We start from the raw sequence: 19,268 nt of genomic DNA, 5'->3' as shown, positions 1-19,268 counted from the left end.
CTGTTGATAAAAACTGTGACTGCAACTTAGGTTTTGCAAGTTTGTCATCCACATTTTATTGTGCTAAGTTTTTAAAGCAACTCACCACGCAACTTGAAACTAAATATATTTTACGTAAATTTGTCAACATTAGAAGATACGACACATTTTGTATATAGGTAAGGCCTACAGACTACATCAGACATGCATTGCTACATAAAATAAAATTGAAACTTTCAGTTGATGAACAATCTTCCCAAGACTTTGTTTTGAACTCTCTGCAAAGAAAACAAACAATTGAAGCAAACGTGTGTCACTGATGGAGTAGCTAAACTAGCTATTATCTTGCTCTAGAAACGAAAATTAAACATTGAAAAACTACGTAACGCAGGATGGTAGCCTAATACTTTTCATTGCACAACAACACTAAAAATCCTGTATGATTGTTTATTTTGTCGCACTATCCAGTGAAAATATGGTACAATACTTAAGCCAATCACTTTAGGTCCCAGGGTCGTTGAGAGGATAATTTGGGCCGGTACCAATGAGATCTTCAGGCCCTAAATCAAAGCATTTCTAAGAAAAACGCACTATATCTGAATACGCAGTGATTTCTTCAAGTTTCAAGATACCTTGGAAATGTTAGAAGCCCTTAAACCCAAAAGTACCCCTTGGACCCCCTGTCCATACCTTTTTATATAGTTGAGCCTTCAGCCTATTCGAGGCATACTCTTTCTTCTTTTCCTCATCTTTCTTCCTCTGCACAACTTCCGGAAGATGCTGGTACTTCTGTTTGGTTTCAGCCACGATCTGTTTCCGAGTCATGGTCAAGCTTCTTCGCACCGGTGGACCTAAAGGCAAGATCTTTTAATAGAATTAGAACACAATGAGAGATATCTTGACATTCATATTAAACTTAACTGTCACTGGGTTGGAGCGTGGCGTGGTGAAATGTGATCAAATTTGTTCAAACGAAAATTGACTCGCAATGTTTCAAACACATTGCAGTCAACCAATAACATCTGTCGGTGCTTCAAATAACTATTGCAGAAAAACTAGAAATGGCCCGTTATCGGGTAAGCTTTTACAAGCTTTATGACGAAGATGACGTGGAAATAAAGGGCTAAGCCCTGTGCGGTTTCTCCGAGCATATGAAATGAAATACGAAGACTTAGGCTTATCAAGCATATGTTCTATCACTCACCGTTGATCCTCCTTCGTCTGTTGTCTTGTGCACCTCCGAACACGCGTTCACGTTCTTCAGCCCATATCTGCACACGAATAAAAGCGGTTTGAGGATGATGGCGACCCAATGAGAGGCTATGTGCAAGGTTTAAAACAGCAAATCTCTACTTTAAACACGATAAGTCAGTCACCAATTAGTATCAGTTTGAAAAGCTGCGTTGTCACTGTCGACGATGCTTAAAGTGCCTCTGACAGGAAAATAAATTCGCTAAATTTACCAAAGATACCAAAGAGATGACACTAACAAATTTCCCTGACCAGCAATCGTAAAAAAATATCAACAGGCTACTAAGTTACACGCTTGTAAACTTTCGTTTACTTTCGTCAAATCTGGCACTCATTCAATTGCGAAAATAAAAACGGCAACACCACTGTGACGTCACCATGGGTGGGAAGGATACTTTCTTTCTCTGTAATGACATGGTAAAGTATGGTACGACTACTGCAAAATGTGAATGTGTGAGGCTCTGTTGGTTTAAAGCATGTGCAAAATGAGAATTACCGAAATGAAAAAAGTCAACTTATTATTACTATCAGGTTTAGATCAAATAGGTTGAGTTTGAGTTTATTTTTATCAAAAAACATCTCAATTCAATTGAAATTGCAGTTTTTCTAAACTCTTGTAGGGCTACAATTTTGATAATTTTTTATTTATCCTAATCTGGCTATAGCCATTTGCAGTGTAACAGCAGTATCTCACAAACAGTACCATTAATTTATGGTTGGGGTAATACCTGCAAATTGCTGTTTATGTGACAGTATCGTGACAAAGACGTGTGCTATCTTTTCACGCTTTCAAACAAAACAAGGTGCTGAGAAGAAAATACGGTAGTCAAAGTTTTCTTCAAGTGTTCGAAAGTGGGATGGGCCATACAAAACTAGTCGTATATGTTCTCTTCACTTCACTGGAGATGATTTTGTTAACACCACCAACCCGATTTGGATCTTCCCAGCAATGAGTGGCGTGTTGGGAACTCTAGGTGGTGCGTTTGCCACAAGTGCGAGTCTATGCCCCAGCCCAATGAATGTGTATGTTGCCATGAAGTGCCACAGACGAAAGAACTTTTGAAGAAAGACAAGAAAGACGCATCTAGCTGTGTTACCAATTTGACCGATTTTGAGGCGCACTTACATCGTGCAGTTCTGGGGACTTTTTTTTATGAGGAGCAGGGAAGAACTGGAGAAAAAGCAATAAACCGAAAGGAGAAAACGGAGACCTATCAAAAGAGTAAGGATGTTACATTAGGCTAAAAATACCCTAAACGCTAAAGAATGCACACTAAAAGAAGTGATTTTGTTTCCTTGCAGACAGTATCAGTAATTAGTTGCTTACAGGCATGTATTGGAGTGGATACCACAAGGTGATGCTCTCGGAAGCAACAATCGGATTGTGCTGCCGTCATGCATTGTTTGGCGAATCCGAAACAATTTTCCAAGTCCAGATGGCTGTTACACCGGATTTCAATGGCCAACTGAAGGCACATTATGAGAGAGAGAACTTTTATCTATTTATGAGTAGTTATGAATGATGATGAATTAAATATGAATGATGATTCGGACGATTTCTTCATTTTTCACTTCAAGTATATTTTAGGTTTTGTAGGAACGTATCCAGTACAGTTTTATTAAACTACAAAAAATATAAATCTTTGAAAAAAGCAACCGCTTGTACCAACTCCGACCAAACTGTGATCCACCAATTACATCTAGAAAGCATTTGTTTTATCCGTCGCTAACGAAGCCCACCCAGGATGACGTAAAACCACCAAAGTCGTCCCAGAGCAGTGAAATATGGAGTTTCGCCAGTGGTGGCGCTGCGAAGCAGTCGTTTTGTATAAATTTCGCCCTAACCAGTCGAGCTTCGAGGTTAAGATTAAAAAGTTCGCTAAGTATAATTCTGCGCTAGGAAATGCATAGAAAAGTTACTATACTTGGGTCCAACCTGTCAGGGGCACTTTAACTCAAGTTTTTTTCTGCCCTGCAAATTAGTGTATTGATTTCTCCATGTGCAACCGCACGAAGCATTCGCTCATTAAAACAAACTTAAAAAAGAAATGGCTTCCTCACTTCTTGCATGCGTCGTTCTTCCGTATTAATGATAATGCGCTTCTGTCGTTCTCGCACGTTCGATATAAATTTTGGATTTTGGGTCACCAAAGCCTCCTGGAGGGAGAGACGCACTAAGCCGGTTGTACCTGCAGATGAAAATAAACAAACTTGTTAAACAGTCGCTCAGTATATCGCAATTTCTTGAAAAAATCACAGCTGGTAGAATGTAGATACATGATTTTGAAATTACTTTGCTTCTGGTTTGATGGCATCCATGCTGGCTCGAATTGAAAGGGCTCGTACCAGGCCACGCTTCGGTGAACAGGAACCTTCGCTGCTAACAAAACAAAAACAACATAACAGAATATTAGAAGCAAAAGCACATGAAGCAGAGATGATTTAAACTAGACTAGAGAAATAGAAACATGAGCACCTGATTGTGTATGTGGCTTGTCGTTCTTTCGTTTGTGAAAGTTAGCATAAAAGCTTGAGATGCGGTGACTCTTCGTCTTCACGTTATTCACATCTGCAACGACAAAGCCTGTAAACTTCCCGCCACGTGATTCTATCCCAGTTCGTAAAAATTTTCTTACTTATGATGTTTGAATGTCAGGTGGGAAGTTGAAACGATGTAACAATCCTACTCTGCCACAGTGACGTAGCAAGAAAGAACATTTTCGAGAGGCAAAAGCAACTGTTGGGGAGGGGGGCAAATATTGCAAGGCTTAACCTTAAAATAAAGATGTTTCTCGACAGTCGATTGTAGCAAGAATTGACACCGATAGACACCGTGTTTCGCCCATGAGGCTGGGCTCGTCAGTATCGCAACACTAATTCATGCCAGAAGGGTATTCTACTAGTGAGTGCTCACTGCTCAGCCTTGTGCTGATAGCCAGGAAGAACGCTCCCTTCTTCACTTTAAATAAAGAGTTTATATAAAAATACAGCTACTGAATGCAGCCAAACCATACGTCATTCAACATGTGATACAAAGTCATTAAAACGTTGTAATAGTATTAAAACACACACTTTTTTGGGGAGGAGATTGCTCTCCCAGAACCCCCGTGGCTACGTTCCTGCTTTGCCAGCTGAGATCAATTAAAGACACAATGGTCAGGTGCCACTATTTATAGAAAAACTAACTTCATGAACTCAGATGTAAAAAATCAAGAGACTTAGAACAAACCTATGTTTTCCTTGTCCTCTGTGGAGTGAGATTCGATTACGATTGTGTCATCTAAGTTTTCCTCATCTTGTTGATCTAACGTTCAAAGAAAAGTAGCTGTTATCTTCGATGTAAAACTAAGCATCCCAGACGGTAAAATCCGTCATTTTTACATTAATTCAACGTCTGCATAGCACTTGTTAAAACTTGTGTAGCGCAAATCAGTAAATAATTAAACGTCTACCTGATGGTGAAGATTGGGTTGAAGCTGTCTGGACAGCTTTCGACACTTTCTTTCGGCTTTCCCGCTTAACAGGCGATGGGAAGTTGGTTGATGCGTCAGGACCTTGTATGGCGTCAGCAGAAGACGCGGTCTGGACCGATCTGGAAGATTTAAAGCCAACGATTTTTAATTCACCTTTTTCCGTTTTCTTTTTACAAACCGTTTTACAGAGGTTTATACGTTTATACATAAGACTGCTATACACCAAAAGCTACAAAGCTGAACAAAATTGATGTTATCATGAAGCAGCCACTATTACTTTCTGTAGGCTTACCTGTCGTAGAATATAATCCTTTCTGTAGGGCCACCATCCGGTTTTCTATGGCGACGTTTCACTTTTACCACCGTTGGTTCACTTTCTGATATTTCCTCAATATAAGCAACCTGACAAGGCAAAAACTTGGAAATAAAATGTAACAAAAATTTTCTTCGCAACGAACTATTGTCAACATAGTTGCCACAACTTCTTGATGCATTTATAGGACTTTATAAGCTGGTAAACACATTTTATGAGTCTTTTAGCTATCAGAGTGACGAGAGAAAATAGTAAACGTTGCAACACGTGGCATACCAATGTCTGAAGGAAAACGCGGGAACTACTTTGAGTTGGGAGCAAAAAAAACTGACAAATAAGTACTCTGACAACAAAGCAACAAACGTTCGAAAAAATCGTGTGGCAGTCTGAAATCTAAAATGGTTTGAAAAGAGCAAAATATTTGGTTATTAGTCGGCTCGCACCTTTCTCTGGCCTTGATGCCTTCTTTCACGAAACTTGACGTAGTACTTTCCACCAACGTCAGTGTCAGTTGTGGATGCGATGGAACTTGCCTCGGGAGCGACCAGAGGAGGACGGGACCTTTGTGGAGTGCTGGATGTGGCGGCATTCCTGAAAAAAAAGGAGATGGCATTAACATAGAAAGTAGACTGATGGAAGACGAAAATTTGACTTGAAATGTTACTAATAATTTCAGAACATCGTAAAGTGCAAACCTTTTGTGCGCAGGCTTCTTTCTTTCCATATTTTTCTGCTGTTGTATTTTCTTAAGAAGCCTTTTCATGACTTCCTCCGCTTTTGTCTCATCCATGCCAAGAAGGTGTTGAGAAGTCGTGGTATTGGTCTGAGCAGTTGGTGGACGAGTGGAAGGTAAATCACAATACTCGGTGCTATCGCTGTCGCAAACTGCCTGAGTAGATCCAAGAGAAGTTTCGTGAACAGGAGTTTTGCTCCTTTGCTGTTTTTTCTTTTCAGGAGCATGATCAGTTTTGGAGATTGATGTTGAAGAACTTCTCTTCTTGTTCGCCCATTCTAGGATCTTTTTCAACACTTCATGCTGAACCTTTTCATCCAGGGACTTGAATTCGCTGAGGGAGCGAGGGATTTTGCTCCGAGATTGGTTTTGGACATCTGAAGCTGTATCGGATGACGATGTAAGATTTATGGTCCTTCTTTGCACATCTTGATCGCTATTGTCCTCTGATCGCATGGAAGATCCCATCATCGTCGATCGTAATCCGGCTGTATGAAGAGATGCACGCTGGTAGGAGTCATCGGCATCAATTTGAGAACACGTTGAAGAACTTCGGATTTCAACAAAACTTCTCGCTTTTCTCTCGTCTAATTTTTCAGGAGATTTTGAATTAGTCATGTCGGTGAATTGCTGAAAGGTTTCGGATTTAGTGTACCGGGACGAATCGTCTTTCCTACGGGCTTTTTGGCTTTCAGACCCACTCGTGTCACTCAGTAGAAAAGACGTCGTTTTCGTTGTACTTTTCACGTATTTCTCTGTCAGAGGCTTTATTTTCTCAGGAATGTCTGAGCGCTTTGAAGATTTAGATTTCTTTAAGACAGGTGATATTTTTATAGGATGTTCACTGATCTCTAGGTGCGTTACATCTATGTCATCTTTTCTCCTTTCCTCTTCCATCAGCTCGTCAAAAGTGGGAAGATTTTTTGACCTCTCCAACGCCGCTTTATGCTCTGGTGATTTCAACCACTCGTAAACCGTGATCCGGTCACGCAGCGGTGATTTGCTTCGTGATCTTCTCACTGTGATATCTTTACTTCGAGAAATGGGTACTTCATCGCTATATCGTACTCTCTTTCCTGGTAAGTCCGGCTTACGAGAGAATTCACCTGCGAACACGAATAAACGAAGTATACGATTTGTTTTCTGTAGAGAGTTGTTGTTAAAACCCTAAAAACACATACTCGTATTTAGTCGCTCAAGGCCGTAGTAGAGAGTCTTGAAAGACAACAAAGAATTTAGAAACAAATGTCACTCAACCGTAACAGCTGTTAGGATCGTTAATCGTAGATACCTGAGCTGACAGTTTTCACCCGAGGTGATATGACACCAGACATCAACGGGAAAGAAGCGGCGGCCCCCTGCGCTGGGTAAGGAACATTTCTGTATCGGTGCCTTCTGCTAGATCCATCAGATTTAACAGGACTCCCTGAAAATATAACACATGTTGTTTTTCATGTACATACTTACAGTATTGTTGTGTAACAGCCGACTATTTGGCTGTCCACGTTGTTTTATGAACAATTCAACGGATTATTGCGCGAGGCAATGTTGGAACATTTGTTATTTATATCAAGGTGAATTCATTTGTGAAACATTAATCTGACTTGTTAAGAATAAACACGGTGTACCCGACATGGTAGAACGATAACTTTGACGCGGTGATGCGCTTCCTATGGTAGGGATAGGAATTCCGCTTGATAATGGCGGAGTGAATCGTTCATCTGTGAATGCACGTTGACAATTTAGTAAGTAAACTTTAGAGAATTCAAATGGTCACAGAAGACGTTTGTCAGCCACTTATCAGAGGTGCGTTATGACAATACAATGTGATCTTTGTCTGAGCCTCTAGAACCGAGTTTCTATCCTTTCACTTCACCAGACTGTTGATGTTTGCTTTGACTACACTTAGACTTCTTAGAGGTTACCGCACAGCAGTCAACAGATCTTCTGCTTCATTTTGAAGACAAAGTAAATACGATGTAGTCATCAGTAAAGCCAATACATTTGCTTATAGCCCAAATGAGCCACATTATTATTCTGTATATTTACATGAGTCGTTTCTTTTGGTAGGTTGAACAGACTGAGAATGACTGCGGCCATCAGGTCTCTGCGTGCTGTGTGAGGGTGGTTCTGATAAAAAATGTATTTAATTTTTAGTGTCTAACAAGACAACGTTAAAATATGGATCCAAATTGGGAAAATGCATAAGCACATCACTGTGTTGCATCGGCAGTCGATTCTAGGCCTCATAAACAAGACACTGCGCACATGATGTTAATCGGAACTATGACCAGCTGATCGTTGCGTTTTTGTTTTGTAAAAACTGTGTACACTGCAATCACTACTGCCAAATATCCGATTTCCCATCAGTCACCGTACGTAAATGTAGATATTCGATACAAAAATATTAAGTTATGGGTAAAATGTGTCTCTAGTAACCTTCAGCAGGGTCTCGTAAGTCAAAGCTACCCATGAAATAATTGGACCTGGGCGGTGAAGATCTCGATCTAAAAAATATGGAATTATCAAGTGAATTCAGGTGAAGATAATCAGTTTGCAAAATGCTTGCACTGAATATGTAAACACATTTGAAAAATGTAAACCGCGAGTAAAATTTCAACAACAAACCAGAGTGCATTATGCATAACGTACAATTTGAATATAGCTGTAAAAAAGCGTGAAAGTATTTATTGTTCAAACTTTTTTCTTAAGTTGTCTTCAGATGGTTCGTCGCACACGGACAAGGTATTTGGGTCGTTGGTCTAAAAACAAAAAAAAATTGTCAATTTTTTTTCTCATAAAATTCCTGTTTGTCTAGCTAGGAGGACTTAAATCCCAATTTGAAATTCACTCAACTCATATGACACATGCAATGAGTAGCCTACAACTTGGCAAAATCGCAGGACTTTGCGAAACCGTTACGATCATGTGTCACAGAGTGTCGGATTATTTTAAAAATGTGAGTTGTTTCAACAAAAAGTCGGGCTGTGGCGCAGAGAACAGCCGGGACATACAAACGATAGAAATATGCGCACTGCGCACCCTCAGTCCTCACACATCAACAATCAAGTACTGCAAAGCAGCAATTAGCACAAAACCTGTATTCGTAACAAATTCGATAACAAACTAGGATTAACCTTTTTGTCTGAAGTCATTTCCTCCACTTGCAATGCTGAAACAAAATTTAAGCAAAATATAATGAATCTCTTCGTTTTAATACAAGAAATGATATAAATTCTAAACACATCCAAAGATGTCAAGTATAGAACCATATTCACAATAAGGACAGAGCTTTTTACAAATCATAGTAGCCTATTAAAGCCTAAAGGCAAAAAACAACGGTACCCTTGCAAAACATTTTGCAATGCAGCGATGACGTCATTAACTAGAATAGATAACGCGAATTATTAGCATGAATATTTTGTTCGAGCAGGCTTCACTCACGTGCGTGCCGAGCGGGCGTGAGGCTAACGTCGAAATTACGTTGCGCGGCGCGGTTTAGCTGTGAAGCGATGACTGTTTTTGCATTTTTCCTGCAGTGAGAAAAACTTTTTTGAGGGGAAAATGTCTGAAAAAAATAATTGCGATTAAGCAGATTGTGTGGTCAAAGGCAATTGCATACTAAAAACACTTTAACTTTAGTAATAACAGAAAATAACGCCATGTTAGACACACACATGCTTGCAAGTTTATTGTACATATTCTTCCACTTCTCCTCCATAAAATGCCATAGCAAATCACTTTTGATCAAACGCGAATACAGACCTGTTGATGATGAGATGGTAGTGATTTCACTTCGTAATTGGAATCTCCGCTTTGACTTGATTCGTACATCACGCTGGGGGTGAAGGTCGGTATGCCAGGCACTGCGTCAAGATTTGACATTTCGCTGTATTTCGGTTTTTCTGTACTTTCATCGTTTAAACCACTTGTTTGACTTCTGTGACTGGAGGTTTTAGAACTGGGATGACGATTCTCTGGGTAGTTAGTGATGTCACCATGTGACGAATCTTGAAAACTTTGTTTAGATAAAGATCGTGCAACAGTGGGAGGTGGGAGTTGTCTTCTTCCATTTCCAGATGGTTGTCGTTCAAATGATGTTGACTTTCGTATCTCTGTCCGAATTCTCTCAAGAATAGAGTTTTCTAGTGTTAGCTCTGTCATGCTTTCATTCGGCTTGAGAGAAGAGTCATCTTGCTGCAAAGAAACAAAACTAGCATCGGTACTTGCTGGAGGCATATGCATACTGTCATTGCTAGCTCCAGGCAGAAATTGAGCAACAAACTTCCAAAGATCGGTTTGCTCAAAATTCTGGATGACCTGACTTAAGTTGGGACCATCTTCAGGGTTTTCATCTGTGTTAATGAGCTGGGGGACTTCTTCTTCTAGCAACGCTTTCACTTGGACCGCAAGAGAGTCGATAGAACTGGCAAAACTCAAATCTGATTTTGCTTCACTTGTTGCAGTTTGTCGAAAAGAACTTCCCGGAACTGGTCGCTGTGAAAACGAATCAGTGAGAGCAGATTTGATGCGAGTAAGTAGGGATTCGTCAGCTATGCTTTCATCGAGATAACTTTTTTCTTTACTGATGACTACATCCGCTGGAGCAGGAGTTGGTTGGGTGGTATGGGATAAAACTTTGGATGTTGTACTTGTATTATTGTCAGAAGAGGAAGCAGAAACCGGGTTTGTAATGGGGTGACTCATACCTTCAGGTTCACTTCTTCCAAAGTCACCATGATGAAGAGGAGTGATTGGTTTTTGTTTAGCCTCCTGGCTGCTTGGATGTGGCGTGGGATTCCACGAAAAAATTGTGGTTGGTTTATCTTCATCAACAGGTTTACTTTGCAAATGATCTCGATCAGTTTTCTTTTGATCTTCTTGGACTGGATTTTGTAGATTGTGATCTCTAGACTGCAAGCTTTGTTGGCTATTGTCAGCCTGAGCTAAGTGAGAACTCTTTGACGATGAAGATTGAGTGTTGACCGCTTGCAAAGCGTTTTCAGAGGCTACAAGAGGTGATATTGTTGGAACACCAGTCTTTTTCTCAATGTAAGTTTGAAGTTGCTGCAACTTTTCCTCTTCAAAAGGATACTGCGGAGTAGTGGGATTGGATCCAGTGTAGAATTGGACATCTCCTGATATTGGAACTGCATTCAGACTTTGACGATTTCCTTGCACCTTAGCTTGTGTATCAAAGACTTTGTGATTCTCAACTTCCGTGATTGGCCCACTAGTACATGGGTCAGTATTTGAAAAGGCTTTTGAAGGCAAAGATTTGCCACCTTGACTAATAACATGTCTTGGAGGGGCATTTGTACTTGGAGGATCATTTTGTGTTTCACTTTTTTCAGACTTCTGGCCAATCAATCTCATGTTATTCAAGCGAGACATAATATCATGAGGAATATCAACATTGTCTGGCAAGTCTCCATACTCAGTACCTTTAGATGAGTTTAAACTCACCAAAGTGTCACCGGTAAATGATGATTGGTCATTAAATGCCTCTACGGCTTCTGTGCTATCACTAAACAAACTTAATGTCGTTGCAGGATGAGTAACTTTTGCCTCAACAGTTTTGTCACTGACTGAGCACAGACTAGCATCAGATAAAACAATTCTCTCCCCTTGCCAGATTTCACTTTGGGGATTTGACGTTGGGGCATTGCTGCCTTTAGAGTTAACAGAAAGTCCAGTTTTGTGTTTATGAACAGGTTGTAACAAAGCAGGTACATTACTTTTCGAGTCAGTATTTGGACGTTGATCGCTGCTTTCTGATCGACTCGTTTCTTCTTCTAATAAATCTTTTACTCTTTGCGCTAAAGAATCATCTTTTTCAAGTAAATCTGAAATATTTTGAGCTGACAAAACATTTTCATTGGATATGTTTCTTGGATCGTAAACTGTTTTCGGAAGAGTCGATGTTGAAACTGGTAAAGGCGTGAATGATAGATTGTGAGGTTCCATCCTGTTTCCAGTAGAAGACTTTTTGCTAATTGCAGGAGTTGCAAATTTGTCATTTAATCGGCTGTCTCTAGCTTCAGAACGTGTTGGTTTATTGTGAGTAGTGATTAACGGCGTACACAATCCTGAACTGGGACCAGCTTGTTCAGACAATGCAGAACGTTCTGTCATTTGGAGGGGGTTACTAAGCTTCACATGGTCAAATAATCGAAGGATTGGGTTTGTGGATTCTACAAAAACAAATAATAGCTTAGATTCAACACAGGGAAAAGTCTACAGGCGTGCAGTGCAGATGCAGTAAAAGTGCAAGCTGTTTTGCAGAAAACGTAACTAATGTAAAAACATCTGTTAGGTGAGAAATTCCATGCTACATATCGCATAGTTTGAAACTTATAACCTGCTATTCTACTTTTAGTGGATTTAATTTTTTTTTTTAACAAATTGGCAATTTGTCATGAATCTTCTGTTTCACCTTTATTTAAAAAGTTTTATTCCCATTGCAATATTATACATTGCAATATTATACAGTTTGAAACACGAACTTAAAGTAAAACAGGAGTGTAGCAGACTTTGGAGTGCCCCGAGTGTTGATGGCGTTTTGTCAGCTCCTTTTTCTACCCAAGAACTGCAAACGGCGATTATACAGTTTTAGGAAAATACTATGAACTTGCATGAAAATGGAGAAAATATGAGGAGTCAGTTTTACATTGACTTAAAAATTATATTTGACTTTTATTTTAAATCAATTTGAGTTATTTTCCCATATAATTTTTCCATGAGCTTTAAAATTTTAATAAATAGAGTATGTAATTGGTTAAAACCTTGCAGAAAAGGCAGTTTACTCATGCTTACAAAAGCTATTACTCGCCTAGCTATTCATTTGTAGTTAAATCAGCAGGCTATCAGGATTTAATTGTGTCACAACTCACAGCATATTCATGCATCACAATAAAGATTTTGAAGCCACGTTTGCAGCAAAACATGCACAAAGTGAAACATTCTCACATTTCAGAGTATCATGCATTTATTATATATACAGATAATAAATGCCTTAAACAATTCATAAAATTGAAAGACTACCCTAAAAATGAAATCAAACAGAATATTTATAAAAACTGCATAGATATATATAATACATACAAGGTTTTCACTTTCACAAGTAAAATTGACATAAAGTAAAATTTTGACCTCGAGGCAATTTTTCAAACGGGCCCAGAGACTCCATAGCAACCAAAATATACAGTACCGGTATGTTTGATGACAAAACAAATTTAAAAAAAATTGGACTCTAGTGAACAAAAAGTCAGTAAGTTTGTTTGTTTGTGCCATGATTTTCGTGCTGTAACGGTACCTTTTTATATATAAGCAATATGTTCTTTTCTATTTATTTTGATATATGAAATTTAGTTATAAAATAAAACAAACACTTTTTATCACATGCAGTAGCTGTTTTTTTTTTGGTCATTTATCGGTCAGTGACCGATTTTTTAGCAAAATGTCCGAAAAAAATATAGTCAATCCGGCCAAAATGTCCCTTTTGAGATAAAACACGACACTGTTTCTCAGTGAAAGGTAATGTTGTAGCTAGCAGGAAGTGCAAATTTTGGTTTGTATCAGCTACTTGAAAGGAAATATTTTCATCAGAAAAAATAACCGAATTAAATAAAAAATGACTGAATTTTTTCAAGTCAGTTCGGACAAATGACCGAAAAGTCTCAGCGAAAAAAACCCAGTGCAGTAGACAAATTGAAGCAAACAAGCAATGTGAAATATGTATATTGTAACTTAATTATTTGTTCAAATTACACAAAAGTAGAATAGTTCTGTTTACCTTTATCTGCAGCACTTTCCTTTGGTATGCTGCCAGACGAAATATTACAAATCGGCAATTCACTCATTTCCTCTGGAAGCATAGTCACCTGTAAAATAGCATCAACAAATGCAACTTCACATCTGACTTGTCAGCAATATCTCATTTTAAAATTCTATTTATTCCATGTTCTTTTCTTTAGCTATTGTCACAGGCATGTAGATTCAGAAGATCTCTCAGATTAATTATTCAGCATCTCTTCCACAGCTCTTTTATGCTCTGTTGATAAATATGAATTCATACACAATTAATAAGTAAAGTAATTACTATGTTAAATTAGTAAGTAGTTCCCATTAAAAAGTGTAATAATTTTTATTGCAATCATCTTTTAAAGCATAAAAAGATGCGTTTAATTGTAATCAGTAAAGGCACATTTATTTGACTCTAAAACAATTAAAATTGTAATTGTGTATATATAATATGTAATACATATTACATATATATATTATGTATATGGTACCCGTGACGATGGCTCTCCTTGTAGAGTGTGCCATTCTTTTTCTATTGTGGGTTGCAACTCAAACCAGTGCTCTGACGGCTGAAACTGATGCATGAAAATATTTTTATTACGGTATCATATTTTACATGTTACAAACTTACATTCATTTTATTGTATTTCAAAATGTTGTAAAAAAAACTATCCACAGCTTGCAGCTCATTCATTCATTTTAGTGTTCGTCACTAATCTGTCCATGACGAATAAGATACTACTAGTACTAACTACAAGAGTCGATATAGGCCTTTCAGCACGTCAATGAACGGAAAAAGGTGGCAAAACCTGTAAAGGTTTAAACGGAAACATGCCTGAATAGCAGATATTATATGAAGTAGGCTAAATGTCTGTACTTAGCGCGGCTACAAAACCCAAGTTGCAAATAAATTTACATCATATTCAGGGTTCGATCTTAGCACTGGTCCTCTGGCCAATGTCTAGTGCAAGTTCCTCGCGGACCAGTACGAATCGTTTCGCACTGGTCCGACTGTCCAGTGCGAAAATATCATCGTATTATGTCGTTTGATCGTTGAGTGCATGGTTCTCGTTTGCGCTTCTCTTCAAACAACAAAACACGTGTTCCGTGTGTGTTAAACCGTAAGAAAAAGGCAATCGCAACATCACATGTTAAATCGTAAGAAAAAAGCAATCGCTACATCACGTGACGGTGTTAAATCGTAAGAAAAAGGGTAATCGCAACAACACGTGAGCAATGGTTGCCTAGTACAGTACTCTCAAGAGATTTGATGCATAAATATGTTAAGATTGTGCTAGAGAGCATGTGAGTGATGAGGCATCAAATTAACTTAATACAAGGCCAGACAAACACACATCGGATTCCGATTATGACCCCGTGATCGTCTCGTCATCAGATTCCGATTATGACCTATCAACGGTTTCAGAAATTGAAGAAGAGCCCCAAGTAGATTGAAGACTCAACGTAGATTGAATGTTTTGCCTAGATAAACTGTTATTGCCACCATTCATTATTGTCGTTTTAAGGTGGTTTTCCCTGGGTTGGCCTCGTGCTTCCCACGACAATCTTGTTTTTATCAGTAAACGGGACGGACCAGTGCGATCTCGTGCGGACTAGTGTAAATGGTTAGCCACTAGTCCGGTTGGCCAGTGCGAAAAAAAGTTAAGGTCGAACCCTGATATTACAGAATACTCACTTCTTCAGCAGCATTCTTGATGCATTGGCCAAGGGACAAACCACTGGTCAAAGTATCTGCAGCACTTGTATCAAAGGAAGTTTCCGACATCTGATTGAAGTTCAAACTCTAAACAAAAGCATTAGATAACTGCATGCAATTGTACTGCATACTTTTACCACAATTAATAAATATTCTCAAACCAGTAAAAAGTGTAAAAATTTTGATATACACAAAATAGGAATTCTTATATTAAGATACCACATGTAATCTTTGAAAGCTAATATAAAATATGTATATATATATATCACCTTTGATTAAAAAAGGTTTTATAGCAAATAATATAATACAATGCCCCTGATAAGAAACATAAATATAAAATAGACTACAAAATACTGATAAGATCAGAAGAAAAAAAAACACACTAACCTCTTAGATAATTTTTAAAGTATTTTGCACAAAAGTTAATAGGCCTAAACAAAAGGAACCACAACAAGCGATTATAGATTCAAAAACTCAACATATAAAACTACATCGTCTATGTAATCTTGCTTCTAAATGATTTTAACAAAACATTACAAATGCAGTAATTATTTATAATGAAACACTGTTTCAATTTAACTGTAACAATACAGTACTTAAAAAAATTAAAAACTAATATAGAGAGAGAGAGAAACCTTTTATTTTGTCTGCTGCGAAAAATAGTATACGGTACAAATATATTCAACAACAGACAGGAAGCAGCGTATAGTTCACTTTCTCAGCCAATAAAGGCCATTAAGCTACAGACAACTCTAGACTTGCATTCAAAAAGATACTGTTTCATACTAGTTAACTGCATCACTTTAAATTTTTAGAAGCAGATTCTTTTTATTTTTTCAGGAAAACAGACAAAGTTAGTGTGTTAACAGAGCAGCTTATCAAAACAGTTATATATAACATCTAATGATAAGTGTGGCGCTGGCAAAAGGATAGAGCTAAAGGAATAAGGTAAACTAACGTCATTTTTACACACCACTAACTGGGCTAATAAAAATAATTTGAACTGTTCCTAAGCCTTGCAACTTGCAATACTACTGGTAACGTCCACTGGTAAAATGCAATAGAGCTCTTCTTTAGGCAATAAATACTTGTGGTATAAAATAAGACAAAAAAATTAGGTATATTTTATCTCACAATAAATGATTACAAACTGTTTTCAATAGTTTTTGCATTGAAGAGTGGACCTAACACAAAAACCAAACACAACGCAAACAAATCTCTTTTCCCTTTTCTAACGTCTTTTGGTTTAATTTTCAAACAATCATTCATGCGTGACAGTAAAGTTATTCAAGTGAAACACTGTATCTGTATCAATGAAAAATTTATAAATAAAACTTCGTCACCAAACGTTTTAAAAAAATTTCTCTTTATATTTGCCAATCATCTAAATTTTCTAAAAGGAAGCGCAGTGCAATAAAAAATAAAAATCAAAGAAAAAGAGAATCGGCCTGCTGTACTAAATTTATAAATTCAAAAGTATTGTAGAGTCTTTGCCCCACAAGTGTAGGCTATTGCATATCATTTATAAAATGATCTTTTGAGATTAGACTTAAAATTAAAAAAAATTTCATGAATAACTTAGTTTAAATCAGTGGCGTAGCTAGGGGGGGCGGGGGGGGGGGGCGGACCGCCCCGGGCGGCACGTCTGGGGGGCGGCACTTTCAGACAGGACGTTTTTTTTTTTATAATGCAAAAGTACACAAAAAATAAAAGCAAACAGAATGGCAACGTTCAAAACACAGGGCCGGATTTAGCCTAAGCGCTGCCCTAGGCAGATACGAAAAGTGCCGCCCCCTAAAAAAAATTTTCGATGGTGCGCTACGATTTATATTTTCAATTCCTTACAAAAAAGTTATTTGCACAGTTTATTTGAATACATCAATGAATGTCATTGCATAATGAACTAATTGTTCAAAATCGCTTGCGACGGGCTTTCTCTCTTGCAAACAAATCACTAATTTCTTCAAAGTCTGTAGAAACAAGTAAAGATGAGTTAATCCTCAAAAATGTGAGATCATTCAAGCGATCATTCATGGTTTACATACTTTAAGCATCAAGGTAAGTACACAAAATAGCCTGCAACTTTTCCATCAACCTAACATTGACTAAAAACATTTTTTCTAGGCTCCTTTAAATTTACTAACAGTGAAACAAACCGAACAAAGATTAATAAAAATTGCACAGACAAACCCTAGTCCTCCATACTAAGCGAGACAGAAAAATAAAACAAGCGCTAAGCAGCACATAGGCTATTGTTGAAAACCAATCAATCGTGAAGTAGCCTACTCTAGGTGCGATAACTTGTCATAGCCTACATGACTTGCCGCACTGTTTATGAATGTGTGTGATGTGATAAAATATTTATTAATCCCTATATATCTGTTGTTAATTATTATATTCACGTACAGTATTATCATTTATCAATGTAATATATTCGTATATTTTGCCGCCCCCAATAGTTTGCCGCCCTAAGCAACTGCCTACTCTGCCTACTGCTAAATCCGGCTCTGTCAAAACATCTTAAATATCTAAAAACGTTTCAAATTTTCATGAATTTTTCTGCCGTTATGTTTTTAATACGTTACAAAATTCCTATACTAGCCTTTATTAAGCAGAGGCGGAAACATGCTCATCAAATTTGGGTAGCCTTGTAAAAGGTTACAAATTGATTATTTTAATTCTGCAGCAGTTTTTGTGCTTTTGCATTCAGTATATTACTAATTTATAGCGGTCAGTGGCGTAGCCAAAGGGGGGGAGGGTTGGGGGTTTCAACCCCCCTTTTGAGAAAAACTAAATGGAGAAAACTGAATCACTTTTTGAATTTTACGAAGCAGATCTGCCGTGTATAAACGCCCTTGCTATTATATCTGAACTGCGTATATGTGGTATCGATGTCTTTTCAATTCTTCCCAAACCAGTTTGCCAAAAAGTGCTGTAAGTGCATTGCCATTTTGCCCGCAGTCAACGTTTCCAAACATTAATATTTTACTCCGCATTCTGGCTACTCTTCCAGTTAGCCTACCACTTGCACCAATGAAAGATCTTTTTCTGCTCTTCGAAGACTTAAACTTATTTAAGAAATTCAACCTCTGAAAACCGATTAAACGGTTTGGCTTTGGTTAATCTGTATAGAAAATTGGTCCCAACTGTTGAGGATGTCATTAACAAGATGTGTGAAAAGGTTCGTCGACTTCCTTTTTCCCTTTAGTTTCATCAGTATCAATGATTTTTTGCATTCTTATTGCTTGTGTTGATGATTTTTCATAGCTGTTAGCTGTAAGCATGATTCTACTAATTCGACATGTTAAAGCAATTCTGGTGCTTTATCTTTTAAAATGAGTAAGAACTTGTGTGTCATATTATGCTTTATAATTCGAATGACCTTTCATAATTCATATAGCAGGGTGTGACCGCTCTACAACGGTTCAGTATCCATGGTATCCAGCTAACTCGTGCAGTCGATGGAAACAACGCAATATCTACAGCTGTGAAAAATTGCACTAACCTTTTATAGCCTATACCCGATTCCAGTGAATCGTTATACAAAACTTGAATATATCAGAAATAAAGTAACTTCTTTGTCTCAAAGCTTTTTGTCTGACACTCATTAAGATGTATGACGTCTATGACGTTACATTTTTTAAACTTCGGGTCAACTTTAAAACATAAAAGTTAGTGACTTACCGGAATAAGATCGTTTTTTGGATCAACTAAGGAGAAAATTGATAAATAATAAAACTGTAATAATCTCGCAAAAAAAAGCAATCAACCTATGTCTCTAAAAAAAGGTTTGCCTAATTTTAAACGAAACTGCATTAAAAGAGCTAGTTTTGCCAATACCAAACATTCAAATATCTCAGTCAGGAATTAGCAACAAGAAAACATAAAGACTTCAGCTTTATTTTCGAAAAATGCCGAAGAAAACATGACCATTTTACAGGAATATTCATACCCACATTTTTGTTGAAAATGCTCTCAGAATGCACCAAATTCAAAGTA

General features: G+C 37.8%; 1 protein-coding gene across 2 annotated transcripts; it reads right to left on the bottom strand.

Annotated features, from left to right (window-relative positions):
- Positions 1–89: 89 nt before the first annotated feature.
- Positions 90–15,776, bottom strand: LOC145786728 (uncharacterized). 2 transcript variants are annotated; one of them, XM_082598452.1, is made up of 23 exons: positions 15,657–15,776; positions 15,249–15,356; positions 14,044–14,127; positions 13,545–13,632; positions 9,515–11,943; positions 9,194–9,317; positions 8,887–8,921; positions 8,450–8,511; positions 8,189–8,256; positions 7,799–7,879; positions 7,378–7,470; positions 7,041–7,175; positions 5,712–6,855; positions 5,460–5,607; positions 4,996–5,105; positions 4,683–4,822; positions 4,460–4,534; positions 3,707–3,799; positions 3,524–3,610; positions 3,292–3,419; positions 1,184–1,250; positions 670–830; positions 90–257 (listed from the first exon to the last, which is right to left on the bottom strand). In XM_082598452.1, the coding sequence occupies exons 2-23, from the start codon at positions 15,336–15,338 to the stop codon at positions 216–218; spliced, it is 5,484 nt and encodes a 1,827-aa protein (XP_082454578.1). In that variant the 5' UTR covers positions 15,339–15,356; positions 15,657–15,776; the 3' UTR covers positions 90–215. The 2 variants fall into 2 exon arrangements, with proteins under 2 accessions (XP_082454578.1, XP_082454580.1); XM_082598454.1 differs by having other exon boundaries at positions 3,524–3,607.
- Positions 15,777–19,268: the final 3,492 nt, after the last annotated feature.

The sequence above is a fragment of the Aplidium turbinatum genome, chromosome 17 (assembly GCF_918807975.1).
Source record: "Aplidium turbinatum chromosome 17, kaAplTurb1.1, whole genome shotgun sequence".
In the NCBI taxonomy this organism is placed as follows: Eukaryota; Metazoa; Chordata; class Ascidiacea; order Aplousobranchia; family Polyclinidae; genus Aplidium; species Aplidium turbinatum.
Note: the sequence above shows the minus strand (reverse complement) of the source record. Positions and strands in the feature narration are given on the sequence as shown.

Excerpts from the sequence above, each read along its gene's own strand:
- LOC145786728 (XM_082598452.1), bottom strand. The coding sequence starts at position 15,338 with ATGTCGGAAACTTCCTTTGATACAAGTGCTGCAGATACTTTGACCAGT. Across the intron at positions 3,800-4,459 it reads AGAGGACAAGGAAAACATAG|ATGTGAATAACGTGAAGACG; the intron begins GTTTGTTCTAAG and ends TTGTCGTTGCAG. Across the intron at positions 1,251-3,291 it reads AAGAACGACGCATGCAAGAA|ATATGGGCTGAAGAACGTGA; the intron begins GTGAGGAAGCCA and ends ATTCGTGTGCAG.